Source organism: Hemiscyllium ocellatum, chromosome 23 (assembly GCF_020745735.1).
Source record: "Hemiscyllium ocellatum isolate sHemOce1 chromosome 23, sHemOce1.pat.X.cur, whole genome shotgun sequence".
Classification (NCBI taxonomy): Eukaryota; Metazoa; Chordata; class Chondrichthyes; order Orectolobiformes; family Hemiscylliidae; genus Hemiscyllium; species Hemiscyllium ocellatum.
In genome coordinates, this window is record NC_083423.1 from 48,974,282 (window position 1) to 48,993,776 (window position 19,495).

Genomic DNA, 19,495 nt, shown 5'->3' on the forward strand with positions numbered 1-19,495 from the left:
TACTCACTTGCCTCACCTGCACATGTTAACACCTTGGTTTGTTGTGCTACAGTGTCTTTAGCTACACCATAGATTTCTACACGAACACAAGCATCAACTGTTATTTTGCTGGGTGTTCTACAGATTGGTAAATTCTGACCGCTAATGATCTGTACAAAAAGAAAATCAATCAGCCATAAATCAAACACACAGATTTCAAACACACGTAGCACCAGTCTACTGGGATTTTTCAGTGACTCTGCACCTTCACCAAGAACTCTCCCACAAACTAGACAATACTGGAGAATTAGTGCAAAGCTTCTCTAACCCACCTCTAATCTCTGCTTCTGTACAGGTGCTGGACTGGGATTGTGAAATCATTCAATTTTTCATTACATTACAAAGAAAAACAATGACCAGATATTCTTAATTAGAATAAAAACCAATTACGTTTTATAACTAAATTAACAAGTTTTTTTCCAATCACATTTGCATTTTATTACAAACAGCAGAGCAAGTCTTTCCCCATAGTGTACTTACTTCTCAGTACACAAATGCTTCAAACAATAATGACAAATTCGATGTACATAAAACTGATGATTAATGATGAGTCATTATTACATAGCATGATACAAAATGTACCAAACAAAAAGAAACTTATTTGGCCTGAACAGCTCATGCTGGCTTTAGCTCAATATGAGCCTCCTCTCATTCTGCTTCATCTGATACAATCATAAATTTCTATTTTCGCCCTCATATAATTATTGAGATTTCTCTTAAATGAGTCTTTGCTATTGACTGTAAATACGCTATGTGACCTACAACTTCTACTGTCAGTGAATTTTTTTGAATCCCATATTGTATTTATCAGTAACTATGATTATTTGCCTCTACGTTTTATCTCCCACACTCTACCCTCACCAAGCCAAATTACATTGTCACACCCTTTCATTATCTTAAAAACCTCCATCAGCTCACCACCATCATTATCCACACTGTGCCAACCGCAACACCCTCACCCTATCAACCATTTCCTTATTTGTTAGTAATCATTCAGATAATTGAAAGCCTTACTGAATAGGCATTAATTGAGTCCTTACTCTATATGATGTTAAGTAACAACTACCTTCATTTCATAAAGTTTAGAATCAAGTTCTTAGGTAAGATGTACAATGAGTTTATACTTCTTTCTTCAATGATCACAGTTGATTTTACATTGTTAACTTTCAAAAGGGTATTCAGGTAATCATCATTTTTACTGATGTATAATAAAAGGGTTAACCAATTAATCTCACACACATATAAAGAAAGACAGACGAGAAAGAAAAGGATATCTTCAATCCATTGGTCCAGAACACAGTATATAGCCACGTGACCATCCTCTAAACGACTGATGGTAAGTGGGAATAAAATAATGATTAAAAAAAAATTTATGATCTATCAGTCCATACTGATTTTGCTCATACTCTCCTTGTTACTCAAAGCCTTATCTTTATCTGACTGACTAAACTTGCTCAAATGTTTGATATTAATACCAACCTGTATAACAACGATAATCGGTTCAACTCTCCTAGAAGCCATCGGGTCAAATGCAATGTCATGATTCATGAATTTGGGTTTGAGAACATAGCCACATCCTCCATTGTCCTGAAACTTGCCTCTGTTGAGGTCCATACCTAGTCCAGGAACCTCATAATTTAAAGCAACTGCATACACAAAAAAGGTCAAGTAAAGTTTAAGTAACAAGAGAAAAAACAATCTGGCTATATTTATGTCGCTTCTTATATCATAAAACATACTTTTAGATTAGATTAGATTACTTATAGCATGGAAACAGGCCCTTCAGCCCAACAAGTCCACACCAACCCTCCAAAGAGCAACCCACCCAGAACCATTCCGCTACATTTAGCCCTTCACCTAACACTACAGGCAATTTAGCATGGCCAATTCACCTAATCTGCACATCTTTGGATTGTGGGAGGAAACCGGAGCACCCGGAGGAAACCCATGCAGGCACAGGGAGAATGTGCAAACTCCACACAGGCAATTGCCTGAGGCGGAAATTGAACCTGGGTCACTGGCGCTGTGAGGCAGCAGTGCTAACCACTGTGCCACCGTGCCGTACTTAAATTACTCTACTGTCCACTCCACTAGCAGTCAATTAAAACAACCAATTCAACCTATAGCCAGTCCTCACTTAAGAATTAGGTGCAAGTGAGTACTGCAGATGCTGGAGATCAGAGTCAAGAGTGGAGTGGTGCTGGAAAAGCACAGCAGGTCAGCCAGCATCCGAGGAGCAGGAAAATTGATGTTTCGGGCAAAAGCCCTATATCAGGAAGCCCTTTCTGATGAAGGGCTTTTGCCAAAATGTTGATTTTCCATACTTAAGAGTTGTCCACCAGTGCGTTACCAAATGAATATCCTTCATGTCTTAACTGAGGCAATTGGACTTGTCGTTAGTTACAGCAAGGACATCACAGCCAAAAGCCATGTTTCCCTTCATCTGACATCAGAGTTAATACAGGTTTCAGAGCCTTGGCTTATTTAAAAATTCCCTTGACTTGAGCCACCAAGGCTTATTATAAGATCTCTAATGTCCCTCCAAATGAGATCAGGTCACCCAGAATTATTCTTGGGACATCTTGATCCTTGAGCACAACGTTGGATTGTCCACTGAGCTGCCATTAAGGAATATTTTCATTAATGTGAGATTGAGTTATAAAGTCAGGATGGTGGATTGCAGTGCATTTCTGTTTGGATTTCTAAAAGTGTATTTAATTTTAAAAATCTTGCAATGTAGAGCATCTTTTATGACTTCATACCATCTCACAGTGCTTACCTGCCAATTCAATACTGTTTTGGCAAGAAATATCTTTGGAGTAGCCAATTTGTATATGGAAATGTGTCACAATCAGCAATGTCATAATGAGCAGATGAGCAATTTGTGATGCGGTTCCAGTAAAAATTATTGATCAGGATATCTGACCAAACGTCTCTGCTGGCTGACCAATCATGCTAGGGATCCTTTATGTATTCTTTAGCAGTAAGCGAGGCCTCTGCCTTTCATTCCTCACTTTTTTGTTACAAATTCGTGCGAAATGGGTATTGATGGCTTGCCCAACGTATATTGTCCAACCCTAGATGCCATTTCAGTATTTCCAATATCACATGGGTCACCTCAATGCTGATTGATTATTCTTCATATCAACCACTACATCAACGTCCCCACACCCTGCCTTGCAACTTTTTAATTGTGCTGTATTTGTGGATTTTGGAGTGGTTTTACAGCTGAATGACAGGGGCTCAATTTCCCATTTCATTCAAAATACAGCACAGCACTGCCTCTGTACTGCACTAGACTATTGCTTTAGATTTGTGCTCAGCTCTCTGAGGTAGAAATTGAACCGGCGGCCTTCTGATTTTGAGGCAAACTTGAGTCAAGGCTGACTATTAGGATAATAAATGGACTATGACAAATTTTGTACCACATTCCAGTTTTGTCAAATTCAGTCTGGGCCACGGTCTCACTTTTGTCTTCACAGTTCTCATTTACCACTGCAAAGCTAAGCCTTTTTAACCTATGAAAGGGTCACAATTTCTGAGCCCTTTAAATGTGGACTAGTGTTTCAACTTGGAAATGGTTATCTGAGAACTTGACCAAATATTTCATCCATCCTGCCTGTAAGCATTCCACTGGTTCCTCAAAGAGCAGATGAGGGGGAAATAGACTAGAAGCATGTGGTTGTGCCAGACTATACAATGGGTCCATCTAATAACAAAAATAAGTTGCAGTCTTTGGGTCTGTAAAGATCAGGAAGTACTCCAGAAACAATATGCAACTGGTGAAAGTGGAAGTGCATAAATCTTCTCATTCCCATACTTAGTTGCTCGGATTAAAATGTTGAGTATTCATATGCCAACATTCCACAATAAAACTTCAAATCCAAAGTATTTTTAACTAATTTTTAAGATGACCCAGATGTAAATTTATATTCCAACAGGGTTGTGGATGATCCATAACAATTGTTCATGAAGTACGTAGTCACATTATATGGAGTTGAAACTTACCCATTTGACAGCCAACATTCCAGAATTCGTGAGGTTTGTAGTTGGAAAGATTCCGTCTGGCACCTGCAGAGTAGGTTCTTGATAGGAACTTTGAATTATGTGCTACAAATTCAGAAGCTAGAATGAAAAGATTTTTTTAAAGTCAGTTTACCCAATATAGAGCACAATTAAACATTACAAGACAGGGGATGGGGGAGGATGGTGTAGTATAATGTCACTGGACTAGTAATCTAGATGTCCAAGTTAATGATTAGATTAGATTGCCTACAGTGTGGAAGCAGGCGCTTTGGCCCAACCAGTCCTCTGAAGAGTAACCCACCCAGACTCACTTTAGATTAGATTAGGCTTACAGTGTGGAAACAGGCCCTTCGGCCCAACAAGTCCACACCGACCCGCCGAAGCGAAACCCACCCATACCCCTAACCTAACACTACGGGCAATTTAGCATGGCAAATTCACCTGGACTGTGGGAAGAAACTGGAGCACCCAGAGGAAACCCATGCAGACACGGGAAGAACGTGCAAACTCCACAGACAGTTACCCGAAGCTGGAATCGAACCTGGGACCCTGGTGCTGCAAGGCAGCAGTGGTAACCACTGAGCCACTGTGCCACCAGAATAATGGTCTGGGAATATGCATTCAAATCTCACCACAGCTGGTCATGAAATTTTTAAAAACCAGAACATAAAGTAAAGCTCAATAATGCTAGCATGAAACCATCACAGCAATGATTCTTACTGCCCTCTGAAATGATCTATTAACCATTTAGTTCAAGTCCAATTAGGGATCAGCAGCAAAAAGTGGGTCTTACCAGCAGCACCTGCAACATTTTTCTTTTTTTATATGCTAACTCAGTTCATTCTGGGTTAATTCCTTTCTCTAGCAGTCCCACCCGAGATCATAAGGGGTGGTGATAGCCGAGTGGTATTTATCACTGGACTGCTAACCGAGAGACCCAGGTAATGTTCTGGGAACCCAGGTTCAAGTCCTACCATGGCAGATGATTGAGTGAAGAATCTGGAATTAAGAGTCTAATGATGCTCATGAATCCATAGTCAATTGTTGGAAAAACCCATCTAGATTAGACTGGTGCTGAAAAAGCACAGCAAGTCAGGCAACATCTGAGGGGCAGGAAAATCAACACTTCGGACAAAAGCCCTTCATCAGGAATATTCCTCGGATGCTGCCTGACCTGATGTGCTTTTCCGGCACCACTCTAATCTAGACTCTGGTTTCCAGCATCTGCAGTCCTGTTTTTACCCTGGAAAAACCCATCTGGTTCACTAAAATCCTGCAGGAAAGGAAACTGCCATCCTTATCTGGTCTGGCCGACATGTGACTCCAGAATCAAACGTGTGGTGCAGGAGAGTTGACATTTCAGGCATAAGCTCTTCATCACATTCCTGATTAAGGGCTTATACTCAAAACATTGATTCTCCTGCTCCTCAGATGTTGCCTGGCCAGCTGTACTTTTCCAGCACCACACTTTTTGACTCTGATCTCCAGCATTTGCAGTCCTCACTTTCTCCTACATGACTCCAGATCCACAGCAATGTGGTTGACTCTTCATTGCATTCTGGACAATTAAGGATGGACATTAAGTGCTTGTCTAGCTAACAATGCCCACATCCCATAACAGAGGTTTTTAAAAAATTATCCAACTGAATGGACAAGTCTCTTTTGTTGTTGTTACATGGATAACAGCTTGATGATTAAGAATAAACTTTCTGATTTACAACCAAGCCACAAGCTATACTGGAAGGACATGCATCAGGCCTACCAAAGTCTGAGAATCCCACTGTGCACTGCATCTATGGCACTGTCTTGGCATTCTCAATTAACTTATTGGATATTTTCAAGTAGCTTTAGGAAAGAAACCTATTACAATTCTTTGGCCCATGGCATGATTGATTATAGTGACAGCTGACTTGAAGAATGTATTACACTAATGGCTCTGAAATTTAACTACTGCCCTACTCCAACATGAAGAGAAAATTCAGTGGATTGCAGCTGCTTCTCAAGCAAGAGCAGATAAATTGGAAATCAAAACTTATGCTCCCATTTTAATCAGTTGAAATTTCATGTGAACTAAAAATCAAAAGCTGAATTTAATATACACTTACCTGATTGCTTTATTAACTTCATTGCTTTGTGTTCTGAAAATGAATTGCTTTCATAAAACAGCTGGTTGTTCTTTGAGTGTTTGAAGTCTTTGAAATCAACTGACTTTGAGTACACAATAACGTTCGAGAACTCCATGGCGAGTCTAAACATTTGTTTCTGCAAGATGAAAAAATAATGCCTCAAGATGACAAAATAATTACGGCCACTTAGTAATTACAGCATTTGGACATTGCTGAAAAGAGAGACATGTTTCTTTCTTCTCCTGCACTCATCAAAACATATGCAAGAATGCCAAATTTCAAATAAGCTCCATGATTTGTACCATAAGAGAAATGATCCTGCAAGTTGACTTAGATTATCAGAGAGAAAGCAACTTAACATAGCTCCCCTCTGATTTCTGCATGGCCAGCAATTTGACCAGCCAACTTGCCGGCCAATCTTCTATTTTGTGATTGGTTGAATATTTGGCACTTATTTGTCCCAATATGTCCTCCCAACACACACCCCCATGCCCATTGCACATTGCATATTCACTGTCTGCATAAAGATGGGACATGTCCAATGAGGATATCATATTCCTAACTTTCAAACATTTGAAAATTTACATTAAAAGTGCTATTGGCCTAATGAGTAAAGATGAAAAGCTTTGGCAAAATGTCCCTCTTTTCAGCAATCTATCAAATGGTCATGAAAACAAAACAAAACCTGAAGTGAAATCAGGGAGCGAAACTGAGACGGGTGGTACTCATGGTAAAACAGCAGCAGTTTGATGGTTCAATATTCAAACCACTAAGTTGTGTTTTGTTCATTTATCTAATGCAGTCATTCTGAGATGCAATAAGAATATCATTTGACATGTAGTGAAATGAGTCATCAGGTACTGCTGAGATTTTGCATTTCTAGGAACAAGCACATATAAAACAGCTTTCTTGCAAACAGTTTGACAAATGATCCAGGCACTGACAAGTTAATCAGGTAAAACACTGTAAAGGAGCGAGATCAGATAATATCATAAGCAATAGCCAAAGAGAAGGATCACAAGAGAGATACAATTCTTGGTTTATCCATCTATAACGATCCTGCAATTCATCATCATTGTATCCATGGCATTTTAAAGGATTAGCACTACAGGTAGAAATAAATGGAAAATTCAGAGGGGGAGGTCCCATTGTTTCTGACCTTTAGTATGACTTGTACACTTGCACCACACCAGTCTCTCAGCCTTTACAGCAGTTTACCCTGATTGATTTTGTAATACTTAGCATTCTCCCTTCACTGTCCACACAGAGACATCAATAAGGATATCACATTCCTAACTTTCAGAAAGAGGGCTTCAATCAGTGTGGATACATGAAAATTAAAATTTATAAAAGTGGTCAACATGTTACCCTTCTGCCCTGAGGATTGTCTATTGAATATCCCTTAACCAGTCTCAATAAATCTTTGCAGTTGTTGGTTTCTTCAGCTTCCAATAATTTTGTTTGACAAAGAGATTGTGCATCTACATCTTGACAAGTCCAGACACTTTGCTGGGATGTCCTTGGTCTGTTGCTGGTGCATGTACAGTCAAAATTGTTTAGCAGCTGGTGACCTCATTGTGTTTTTATGGACATTGTGGTGTTTGAATAATATTTTCAATGCTGAACCCATTGCTGTTGGAGAAGGCCAGCATACACCTGCCATTTCCTTGAGTGTGCCATTTGCAATGGAAGAGACTGAAGGACAGGGAGATATTGGGCCCTTCCCAGCCTAGACTCTCAAATAATCTGAAGTATTATGGAGAGTGGGCAATATTAAGAAACAGTGTAAAACTTCAAATGAGAAGTGAAGGTGAGTGCAGAAGTCATAATTAGGTGGAGCAGAGGAACTATCAAAGAATAATGGATCACTCACATGATGTGGAAGTTGATGACAAAACAAAGGTGAAGATCAAGAAGGAGAAGGAAAAGAAGGTGAGTCAAAGGTAAGATGATCAGACTGGATGAAAAATCCATGTACATGAGCTGCATGAGTAACAACTGAGAATAAATAAAGTTTAAAGACAGGGTGTCACAAAGAAAAATAGATTGGCATGAGTACAATATGTTGGACAGGAACCAGCTATTGCAACCACAACTGTATCAATCAAAGAGAAGGACTGTGGAATGGAAGTGATGGATAAGGAGCAGAATGGAATACTTTCAGAGACTCCCAACCAGATCAGCCCCATGGTTGAGTTCAATGAAGTACCGCACTAGAACAGCCTAATGCTGACATATAAAGATACTCCAAGATTACAGGGTTAAAAAGCTACCAAAAGCCTCAAATCAACAAGGCACCTGAGTTTAATGAGATGCCAATAAAGCCATTGAACTATGGCAAGAACAACATTACAAGAGATCTCACAGACATGTTCAGCAAGACCAGGTATTATGGGAAGTGTGGAATAATCAGCAAGCAGCCAAACAAAAGAGACCTCAGTGACTGCAACAATTGGAAGAGCACAACACTTCAGTCAGTACAAGGCAAAGTTTTCGGCATAGTACACTTCAGCAGAGTGAATGCTGAAGTAAATGATACCATTTATGAAGAACAAGCAGGTTTTGCAAGATGGCAGCTCACTCTGGGCACAGAACAAATGCTTTTGATAGTATTCATCAGCAGTCATGCTGATACAGTGCAAGACAGTATGCCACACAGGAATGACATATTAACATATTAAAAACCTTATATCATGACTGGAGATGGCATGTCAAGACCATGGTTTCCTTCAACATCACAAAAGGAGTATGGAAGGGGTTGTATACTGTCTTGATGGGCTGAATGGCCTATTCCTGTTCCTATGTTTCTACGTTCTTCCCTGTTCTTTTTGCTCTAGGTTACTGATTTCAACATGATATAAGTCACAGTGCAATCTTTGGCTTCCCATGGAAATATCTTTGTTGGCAGATCTGGATTTCACAGATGGCATCATCATGTTGGTTGAAGAAGAATCACTTTTTGTTTTATTCATTCAAATTGGTTAGGCCAGCATTTATTGCCCATCCCTAATTACCCAGAGGGCCATGAAGAGTCAACCACATTGCTGTGGGTCTGGAGGCACATGTAAGAATGGTAGCTTCCTTCCCTCAAGGACATTAGTGAACCAGATGGGTTTTTCCAACCATTGACAATGGATTCATAGTTGTCATTGGGCCCTTAATTCTAGATTCTTGTTGAATTCAAATGCCACCATCTGTCATACTAGGATTCAAACCCAGGTCTCCAGAACATTACCTGGACCTCTGGTTTAACTGTCCAATGACTATACCACTGGGGCATTGATTCAAATGTGAGCTCCAATACATGAGTACTAGTTTTGAAAGTTATAGTGCAACCTTGGCACGCCTATTACAGCCCAGATTGGAGAAGGGCTTTGTTGGCATCCATTCATCAATGTTTTGATATTGCTGCACTGGTGTGACCTCACACAACCAACCATGACTTCTCCCAGCTCCTACCATGTGTAATTGGTCCAGTTCTGAAATTCTTTCACCATTGGCTTTGGTTCTCATTAGTTTAAAACTGTATTGGCTTTGGATTAAGGCTGTCTTCTTGGAAGCAAATGAAAACTTTTTCCAAAGTTTCCAATCCAAGTGTGGCATGGCAGACACTGATTGGGCTTGATTATGTGCACATAAGACTAAACTGCAATTCATCAAAGGCTCAACAGCGAACTGAAACTTTTAAAGGTTTTAGAAAATAGCTGAGTTGTCTAAAGTGATTTTCCTCCCAATTTTGAATTCATTAAATTAGTGTGTCAGTCCAATGCATTATACCCATACATCATAAAGTACACCATAGTATTAAAAACATTAAATGTATTCTTGACCATGCTCAGAATAATAGCACTTTTGTTTTGTAGCTTTAAGGACATATGAAAAACAAACAAAGTGGCATTGAGTCATCAAATATATGGGCACAAACCAAAGCAAATACATTTCTGCAAGACAACAAAGTGATTGTTCTTTGATTGAAAGTCATTTCCTGTGGACAATTTCAAAGTTAACCATCCTAGGACCACTCAGTTCAGCTGACTATTTGATGTTTAATTGCTGGATACATCACACACAATATCTTAGTTATTGCAAAAAGCAACTAAGTAATATAAATGACAAAGCAACGAATGTTAGTGAGGAAGCGCAAACTCTCTGTTAGACTGAAATCTGAAGGTAAACAATCATTTTAGAAATGTTTGAAAATAATGGAGTGGTTGGTATTCCCTCAGGTATAGAAGATTAAGTGATTACCTAGCTGAGATGTTTAAAATGATTGAAGGTTCTGACAAGGCAAAAAGCAGTTCTTGTTCCTCTGTTGAAAGGTTGAGATCAGGAGGTATTCAAGAGTGATGTTAAGTGTAGGAACAAACTAGAGTATTATTCCCAAAAAGCTCTTGAACAGTCCAAGGGATAATAGGGTCTATTTGGTCCCTCGAGAACAGTTCTGCCTTTCAATATGACCATAACTGCTTTGATTGTGGCTTTGAGCTGTACTCTTAGAGTCCCTTATCAGTCAAGAAACTAACTCATCTTTTAAATCTTCAATTAACCTATCTCTGCTGGTTTCGCCGGGGAGGGGGGAGGGGGGGAATGCCACAGACTAAAACTCAAAAAAAGTTCTCCTCATCTCTGTCTTCCATGAGTCACTCTTCTCTTTTTGAAGCTGCTATTCATGCTTTCTCGCATTGTTTGAGAAGCTGCTGAGCCTTGCTCTTGTTGAAGCTACAGGCCCTGCAGTCTCTTGCATCATTTCCAAAGCATTGGATCCTCTTTGCTCTCACTCACAAACAGTGGATAATGGGTGAGATGCCATGGAGGGTAGACTACTCAAGTGGATGAATGGGTTTACAGGAGTTGACATCAGAGTTTTATCGAAACATGAGTTGACATGGGGTATGCATGTGGCATGAGTGGGATGATGGGGCGGGAAGGGAGAGAGCAAAAACATCCTAAGATGTAACCAAACAGGCCTTGTGACCAGCCTCTCCTGGCACTAGCCACCATAGCTGCCCCTACATTTAGTCCAACACAGTCCTGCACCTAGCTTCCTGGACCTGAAGTTCTCATCATTTTGGGACCATTCTTCCATGTTGGATGCAGCGACTGCAAAGTTCCTGACTCAAGCTACTTACTTCAGTAGAAAAGATCCACACGTGGCCTCAGTGGAACAGTTTACAATTTCTGACTAAAAATTGGGATTTCTATTTCCACTAATGACTTGAACATACTGGCTAGCTGATCTTGCAGTACATCAGCAACGCAGTTTGATTGATTTTCCTAGCTTTCAGATAGTCTACATCTAAGGCAGTTAATCTCTTGCAAAGACAAATACAGAAGAAACTCGATTATCCAAATACCAATTATCCGAAAATCAGACTATCCAAAGGAGATCTTGAGGTCCCGATGAAAACATTACATCAACGATATGTTTCCAACAGTGTTCGCGTCTTTTGTTTACAGTGATTAAACAGGCACCGTCTCCAAATGACCGACGTCACGCCCTCCCTCTCTCCCCACATTTTCCCTGGAGTTCTAAAGGGGTGTACCCTAACCATTCCCCCCCCTCCCGATAATCTCTCCAACATTGTCCAGTACAGGGCAAAGGTGGAACCTGTCAAAAAGTTGTGTGTGTGGCTGTGGCTGTGTGTGTGTGCGGATGCATGTGTGCGTGCACTATTTAGAGACTTACTCCACAAAGGCAGCTGCAGCAGTATGGTTGTTGGAGTCCAGTCCTGCTGTCCCGGAGAGAGGCGAGTGTCTGCAGTGTTGGGGATGCGTGTGAGGGGGGATGTTGCACAGGGTTTGGGAGCAGGGGAGATATTGGGGGTGGGGGCAGTGTTGGATGGGGTTCGGAGGGGGGTAGCACAGGGTTGGGGGCGGGGAGGTGTTGGACAGCGTTTGGGGCGGTGTTTGCGTGGAATTAGGGCAGGGACACGTTGGGGGGATGGTGTTGGATGTGGCTGTGGTTGCGGGGGGGTGTTGGGGGCAAGGGACCTGTGTTGGGGATGGGGGTGGTGTTGAATGGAGTTGGGGACTGATCTCGCGCGCAGTGTGCTGCTGCAGTCTCCTGAACGGGAAGCAGACTTTAAAAGCTCCAAGCCCCAGAGGAAAGCCATTTGACCAATTAACCGAATAATCGATTATCTGAACAAAATAGTGCCCACCTATCAAGTTCAGATAATCGAGGTTCCCCTGTAAACCTCTATTCAGTAAGGGCTCATACCCCACACTAAATATTTTGTAACATCTTTGAGCTGTCATATTATGAACTCAGAATTCCCTACTCTGATAACTGTAGTATTTCCAAATCAATTGACATTCATAAATACATTTCATGACATGACAACAAATATCTAATGGAATAATTGCAAGTTTTTTTCTTCAACTCTCACTGACACCTGCTTCCAGTTTACCTTTTTCCCTTTTTGTTCAAAAAAATGTGTCGGGGATTTAAATAACTTCACATCATGGGAGCTACATGGTACACTCTATCTGCCTTCCAACACATTTATGTCTACTCATAAAACTCAGACTTCAACATTGCGGGTTAAAGGCATTGCAACAGCCAAAATGAAGTCTCTCTGAGTTCAGCACTGAGTTCAAACAGCCCTGTTGAGTTCAAATTTCTCTTACACGTGAATTACACTCAATTATTTTCCTTTATCTTTGGCTTCCTAATCTAGGGTCCCCCCACCATTTTGGGAGCTTTGTCCACAGCTCTTCAATAATTCAGGTCAGTGTCTCAAATTTTGGGTTTGTGCAATGTGTGTGTGACAGACTAATGACACTCCACCCTGGATTTTACCTTCTTCATCCTGAATGTCCGTATCCCAGCTGGTACCACACTCTTTACTTCAGATTCTGTTTCAGGGTCGAATTCTTCACCGTTATCTCCAGTCTCTCCATCCACAAGCTCCCATATTTCTGGGTACATGCAACTGAACTTTCGAACATTCTTACACCTGATCAATATCTTATATTTTAACTCCTGTAAAGGGAAAAAAGGCCACACAAATTGAATATGGAAAGAAGTGCAACAAATAAGTATAAAAAACAAACATTTCCCAGTGTATCATGAGTGAAGATATTACTCCCATTATATTATCAGAACATTTGATGCAAAATTTCTTTAAGTTTTACTAAATTTTGAATGTTATGGGTTAACAACTGTCCTCTATTTTGGTGAATAAGGTCACCTCTGTTTTCAGAGCAGTCCAAGCTAGAGATCTGCATTCTGTTAAATTGGAACAAATTTTACTGGCGTTTATATACAGCTCTACAAACTTGCACAATGTCTACTGCGACCTATGGTAGTGTGAATGAAATATGTTATTCAGTACGTTATTAAGTTAAGACTTTGGTATATGGACTTGAGTACATCAAATTAATATATTGCAACAGGCTGCTTGGCATAACCAGTCTATGGTGGTGTTATGTTCCATTTAAGCCTCCTATGTTTCATTATGTAAATCTATTGTTATAAAACTCTCTATTCCCTTATTTCTCATGTTTATCTAGCTTCTCCTTAAATGCATCCATATTATTGTTTCAACCGCTTCCTATGGTAGGAGTTCTACCACTCTCACCAGTGTTGAGGTAAAGAGGTTTTTTTTCAATTCCCAACTGGATTCTTGGTATGTTAATGGCCTCTAGTTATATGTATTTACCTCCAAAAACGTAACATCAAACTCTTCGTAATTTTAAATGGCTCCTTAAGGTCACCCCTCAGTGTCCAATTTTCACCAAGAGAATAGAGATCCAGCTTTATTCCTGATAAAGGGTTTTGCCCGAAACATCGATTTTACTGCTCCTCAGATGCTGCCTGGACTGCTGTGCTCTTCCAGCACCACTAATCCAGAGACCCAGCCTGTCAATCCTTCCAATTTGCATAGATGGAAGTTCTCTGAATATAAGATCTCAACATGGACAATTACCAGAAAAAGGAGTTTAAAGCCATACCTTTGCCCAGGACGAAACACAGATCTGCACCCATGCCTGCACCCTGAGTGGAAGTCAGCTGTAGCAGGATGTCCAGATATGTGAAGGCCTGCCAAACTGGCACATATATCAAATGCTACCAGGTGATCAGATGCAATAGCATGAACTTTCTGAGCAAAGCTACAGTCTGAGTCAAGAACGCCCACAAAGTCAACCCAGAGTGCAGCCAGATGTCTCACCTGGTGCTTCATTTGACATTTTCTCCCTCAACCTTCAGCTTTAAAAACATTTGCGCCACAATTTGCTGCATGACTTACATGTTAAAAATACCGAGTGCCAGTAAACTAGCTTTCACTTTGCAGCAAAATCTCAGCCTGAATAAGTAATTATAAACAATGATGGAGCTGAATTATTTAATTGATTCTACCATTATCAGCTTTATTTTCACTGATGGAAGATGACAGACGAAAGACAACTCCACCAGACTTGCATCTTGCAATTGTTTCATAACCATTGACTCATAATCTGAAGTCTGTGTAACAATCTGACCATCAGACTGCTGCTGGCTACATTTGCTTACATTAAGGGTTAAGTCAATGGAGAAAGATAGACAACAACATAATCCAAGACATTGTATATGAGGACATTAGGATGTGTGACCAATAGCTTGGTTAGAAATGCACATTTTGAGGAGTATCTTCAGGTAAAATAGAGAGGTAGAAATTTTAAAAAGGAGGATTCCAAAGTTTATGATCGTCTTAAATGATTGTGTGGTTAAAAATAATCCAGCACTGAAAACTAAAGATGGTCAAGAAGCCAAAACTGGGAAGTGGCAAAGCTTTGATTGAGAAAAGGCTGAAGTATTTTAAATACAGATGTTAAAATGTAGGAAGCAAATATTTACAATTTTGTTTTGCCATTTGTTACAACCAGACTCTGGGTGAGATTCCCCAATTCATTATACAGTATGTTCTGATATAATACAATAGTTCCATTGCGATCCCACATTATAAGAAAATTGCATGTTAGCATCACCATTTAAACCAATGGGACTGGAATCGCATCAGAGCCAATGCAGATCACAAATGTTTGTGTTCTAGAAATAATGGTCTAAATTCTTTAACCGCATTATAGCCAATTCATGTTAAAGAAATGTGAGTTATAGCAGAACTGATTGTAGTTCCAGACAAGCTATCCCACTATGAAATTCCTAAGTGAAGAGGGAAGAATTGGCTCTCCTCATTTGTTCACCCACCTCTGAGGATACCTTTTGCCCAGAAACAAAAGGAGCCTTCAAAGGTGGCCATTCAACCAGGCTTTCTGAATAAGGATTGGGCTTAATAATTACTAAATATGAGAATAATTGGCAACACAACACAGAAATTATAAATAAGACATGAGTCCAAATAGATAAAAGTTAATAAAAAGATAGTTGGAACTATTCACAAAATGTGGGAATTCGAACAATGCAGCTATTACAAATGGCAATATTGACACTGGTCATTTGCTGGGATTCTTGGTTGTGTAATCCTTGTGATTGAAAGTTAATTTGTCCTGATCTTTCTAAGGAACTTGGAATGAGAGAGATCTTCACATGCAACGCAAGGTAATGAGGGTATAATTCTTTGTCTGTGACCAATGCAGCACACACTGACACTTAAACTCAGGCAAAGAATGTTCAGTCCAACTAGTCCATGCTGACGTGAGTTGAAATTTGCTTTTTACTAACTCTTGTCATTGTGTTTTTTTCTGTTGAAAACACACAATCTGTCTGCACTTAGAACATAATCTGATTTGTCTGGCTCATTGTTGAGTGGAGTGGTGGTGTTTGTACCATGGGGAAAGTGAGGACTGCAGATGCTGAGATCAGAGCTGAAAAATGTGTTGCTGGAAAAGCACAGCAGGTCAGGCAGCATCCAAGGAGCAGGAGAATTGACGTTTAACTGAAGAAGGACTTATGCCGCCTGACCTGCTGCACTTTTCCAGCAACACATTTTTCAGCTCTGGTGTTTGGATCATGTTACCTTTGTAGTTACAAGAAATCGCAAGCCAGTCTGTTTGAAATATTCTGTGACACCCTTAAGAGCTAGTGCCAATTTTGTGTTTACACCTGCCTCTGTCACAGCCCTCTTTTATAAAAAAGGCATACTGGAACTAAAGGCCTAAAAATGCCTGTGGTATTTTAGGATTCTGATCCATTGCTATTACTATTCTGCCTTCGAACATTTGCAATTCCTTTGGGCTATCCTTACTCACTACTATCCAACATCACAAGTATTCAGCAGCAGGTAGGACATGTCCTGTAGACAATATTACATTTATTCTAGGTATCATCTGCCAGTACTGTGGGCCACAGGTGGCTCTACATGCTGGAAAGAACTGACCCTTGCCCATGAGAGTTGAATCCTGACATGAAGCCATTTCCTGAATGCATCTCAGGGCTGCCTGATCCTTCCTGCCTCAAGGTAACCACTGTGGGCTAAGGGAGCTGTGCAGTCATAGGAAAGGGAACTGGAGAGACCAAAGGGTGAACTACCTGGAGATTAAGTTGTAATAGGACCCACAATACCAGAGTGGAAGATAATATCTTCTACCCCAAGAACCACCCAGGAAGAAGCATTGACAAGATAGTAAGAGGGACCTTAACTAGAAGGCATAGTAATGGAAGTGTTGGTTTAACTGGGGGTTGCTGAAGTGTTTGCAAGGAAATACTTTGCCTTGCTTGTCCTACAAAGAATAACCAATTTCTTCCAGCTCTGTTTTACAGTTGTGAGGGTAAACTGACAATAAATGCCAGGTCCATTCAGCACTCCACCCAGTAATCTGATTGGTGCCTTCCAAAGACCTGAAGGTTTGTCTTACTGACTTTGACACAACTATCTTCGAGCATAGATGATACCTGAGTATTTGTTACCTTGTAAATAAAAGGTCAGCAAATAATACTGTGAAATAATTTGTGTGAGAGAAATAAAAGCACAAAGTAATGCTCTCTTTACTTATCTTACTGCCGTTCAACTATACCGGAGTTGATGCTTAATGCAGGCTGAACAATGCATTTAAGAGATTGGAGAGGAATACCCTCTTCTGTATGCAACAAATTTACCATTTTCAGATCAATCGGTGCAACTAGATAATTGAGAAACATTAGTACTGGAGATCAAGAGGCAAATATTTTTTTAAATACATTAAACTGCAGTAAAAGTGTTTAGGCCACAGACCATTGAAAAAAATTATTTTTATGGTTGCAATATCTGCCCAGAATCCATTTTATTCTCAAACCAGAGTCTCTGCCTTACCCAAAATTATTTCCTGAATCCCAAACCCAAATCAGGCACTTGTAATTTTTGAAGGAGAAGTGGGGGTGGGTTCGTTACACTTTGCACATACATACTGTGTATATATTTGAAGACAGCTCCACATGTTGAAGGTGTAGCTGCCTTCAGTCAGGTCAAATGATTGCTCATGAAACATAACCTGTGCACATGACCTAACCATTAATTCTGATTTCTCTTCACAGATGCTGCCAGACCTGCTGAGATTTTTCAGCAATCTCTGTTTTTATTTCAGATTTCCAGCATCCATAGTTCCTTCAGTTTCTTTTAAGCTCAACTGATGTCGTCCATCGAGATTTCTGTGACAGGTAAGGTGCCCTTTGGGACTGATAAAGGTAGACATGAAGATTTATGACAGTGGATTGACTCTTTTGTATTGTCAAATGTTTGAGGAATCAATCAAGGTAACTGCCAAAACATTGAAAAGTCCTGCCTTCAAATTAAAAGTAAAATGTATGGAGAGAGAGAAAAAAAATCAGCACTTGCTATTTCAATCTGTCTATTGACATTAACCTGTGGAATATCATTACAGAATCCAAGCAGCAAACTGGTATTTCACAATCTTTCAGTGTCCCATTGGGCTACCTTACAGGTGATTGTCAGCTCCAATTGCTCGTAAATTCTACGAAGCGTGGCTATGAATACATTTGTATGATTTTATAACAGATTAAATAGCTGAAGGAAGTTAATTGTAGTGAAGGGTTTTTATGAATGAGAGATTTTTAACAGTGACATCATCAATAGACATTTTCAACTTTATCTTACTCCATTTCAACATGGGTCTTAAGATTTAATAATAATGGATATTGCTGAAACAAAAAAAGAACTTGCTTGAAAAGCTCAATAGGTCTGTCAGCATCTGTACAAGAAAGGCTCAAGTGAGTACTGCAGATGCTGGAGATTAGAGTCAAGATTAGAGTGGTGCTGGAAAAGCACAGCAGGTCAGGCAGTATCCGAAGAGCAGGAAAATCAACGTTTCAGGCAAAAGACCTAAATCAGGGATGACTTATGACCTACTGTGTTTTTCCAGTACCACTCTAATCTGTGCAAGTTAACGTTTCAGGTCCGGTAACAGTTCCTCAGAACTGATGGAAGGGTCACCAGACTTGAAACTTTAACTCTGATTTCTCTCTGCAGATGCTTCCAGACCTGCTGAGCTTTTCCAGCAACTTCTGTTTTAGTTTATGATTTACAGGATCTATTGTTCTTTCGGTTGTCAGAAGTCACATGACACCAGTCAGGCAGCATCCGAGGAGCAGGAGAGTCAACTTTTGGGCATAAGCCCTACATAATGTGACTTTTTTTTAGATTAGATTAGACTTACAGTGTGGAAACAGGCCCTTCGGCCCAACAAGTCCACACCGACCCGCCGAAGCGAAACCCACCCATACCCCTACATTTACCCCTTACCTAACACTACGGGCAATTTAGCATGGCCAATTCACCTGACCCGCACATCTTTGGACTGTGGGAGGAAACCGGAGCACCCGGAGGAAACCCACGCAGACACGGGGAGAACGTGCAAACTCCACACAGTCAGTCACCTGAGTCGGGAATTGAACCCGGGTCTCAGGTGCTGTGAGGCAGCAGTGCTAACCACTGTGCCACCGTGCCGCCCACTAATGACTTCTGATAACTGAAAGAACTATGGATTCTGTAAATCAGGAACAAAAGCAGTAGTTGATGGAAAAGCTCAGCAGGTCTGGAAGCATTTGTAGAGAGAAATCAGAGTTTACGTTTCCGGTCTTCTCACCCTTCTATCAGTTCTGAGCAGTGATAACCAGACCTGAAATGCTAACTCTGATTTCTTTGCACAGATCCTGCCAGACCTGTTCAGCTTTTCCAGCAACTTGTTTTTGTTTCCGATTTACAGGATCCATAGTTCTTTCAGTTGTCAGAAGTCACACGATGAAAACTGTCCTGCTCCTCAGATTCTACCTGACTGGCTGTGCTTTTCCAGCACCACAGTCTTTGACTCTAATCTCCAGATCTGCAGTCCTCATTTTCTCCTCGTTGACACCAGATTATCACAAGCTT

General features: G+C 40.4%; 1 protein-coding gene across 3 annotated transcripts in view; it reads right to left on the minus strand.

Annotated features, from left to right (window-relative positions):
• LOC132826927 (1-phosphatidylinositol 4,5-bisphosphate phosphodiesterase zeta-1-like) overlaps positions 1-19,495 on the minus strand; it is a 146,114-nt gene that overhangs the window by 16,793 nt on the left and 109,826 nt on the right. For 2 of the 3 annotated variants that reach the window (XM_060843229.1, XM_060843227.1), the window contains 5 exons: positions 12,994-13,176; positions 6,171-6,327; positions 4,048-4,164; positions 1,519-1,685; positions 8-149 (listed from right to left, as the gene is read on the minus strand). In XM_060843229.1, coding sequence (XP_060699212.1) covers positions 8-149; positions 1,519-1,685; positions 4,048-4,164; positions 6,171-6,327; positions 12,994-13,176 — 766 coding nt within the window. The remainder of the gene's footprint in view (positions 1-7; positions 150-1,518; positions 1,686-4,047; positions 4,165-6,170; positions 6,328-12,993; positions 13,177-19,495) is intronic. The other variant, XM_060843228.1, reaches the window with a different exon arrangement.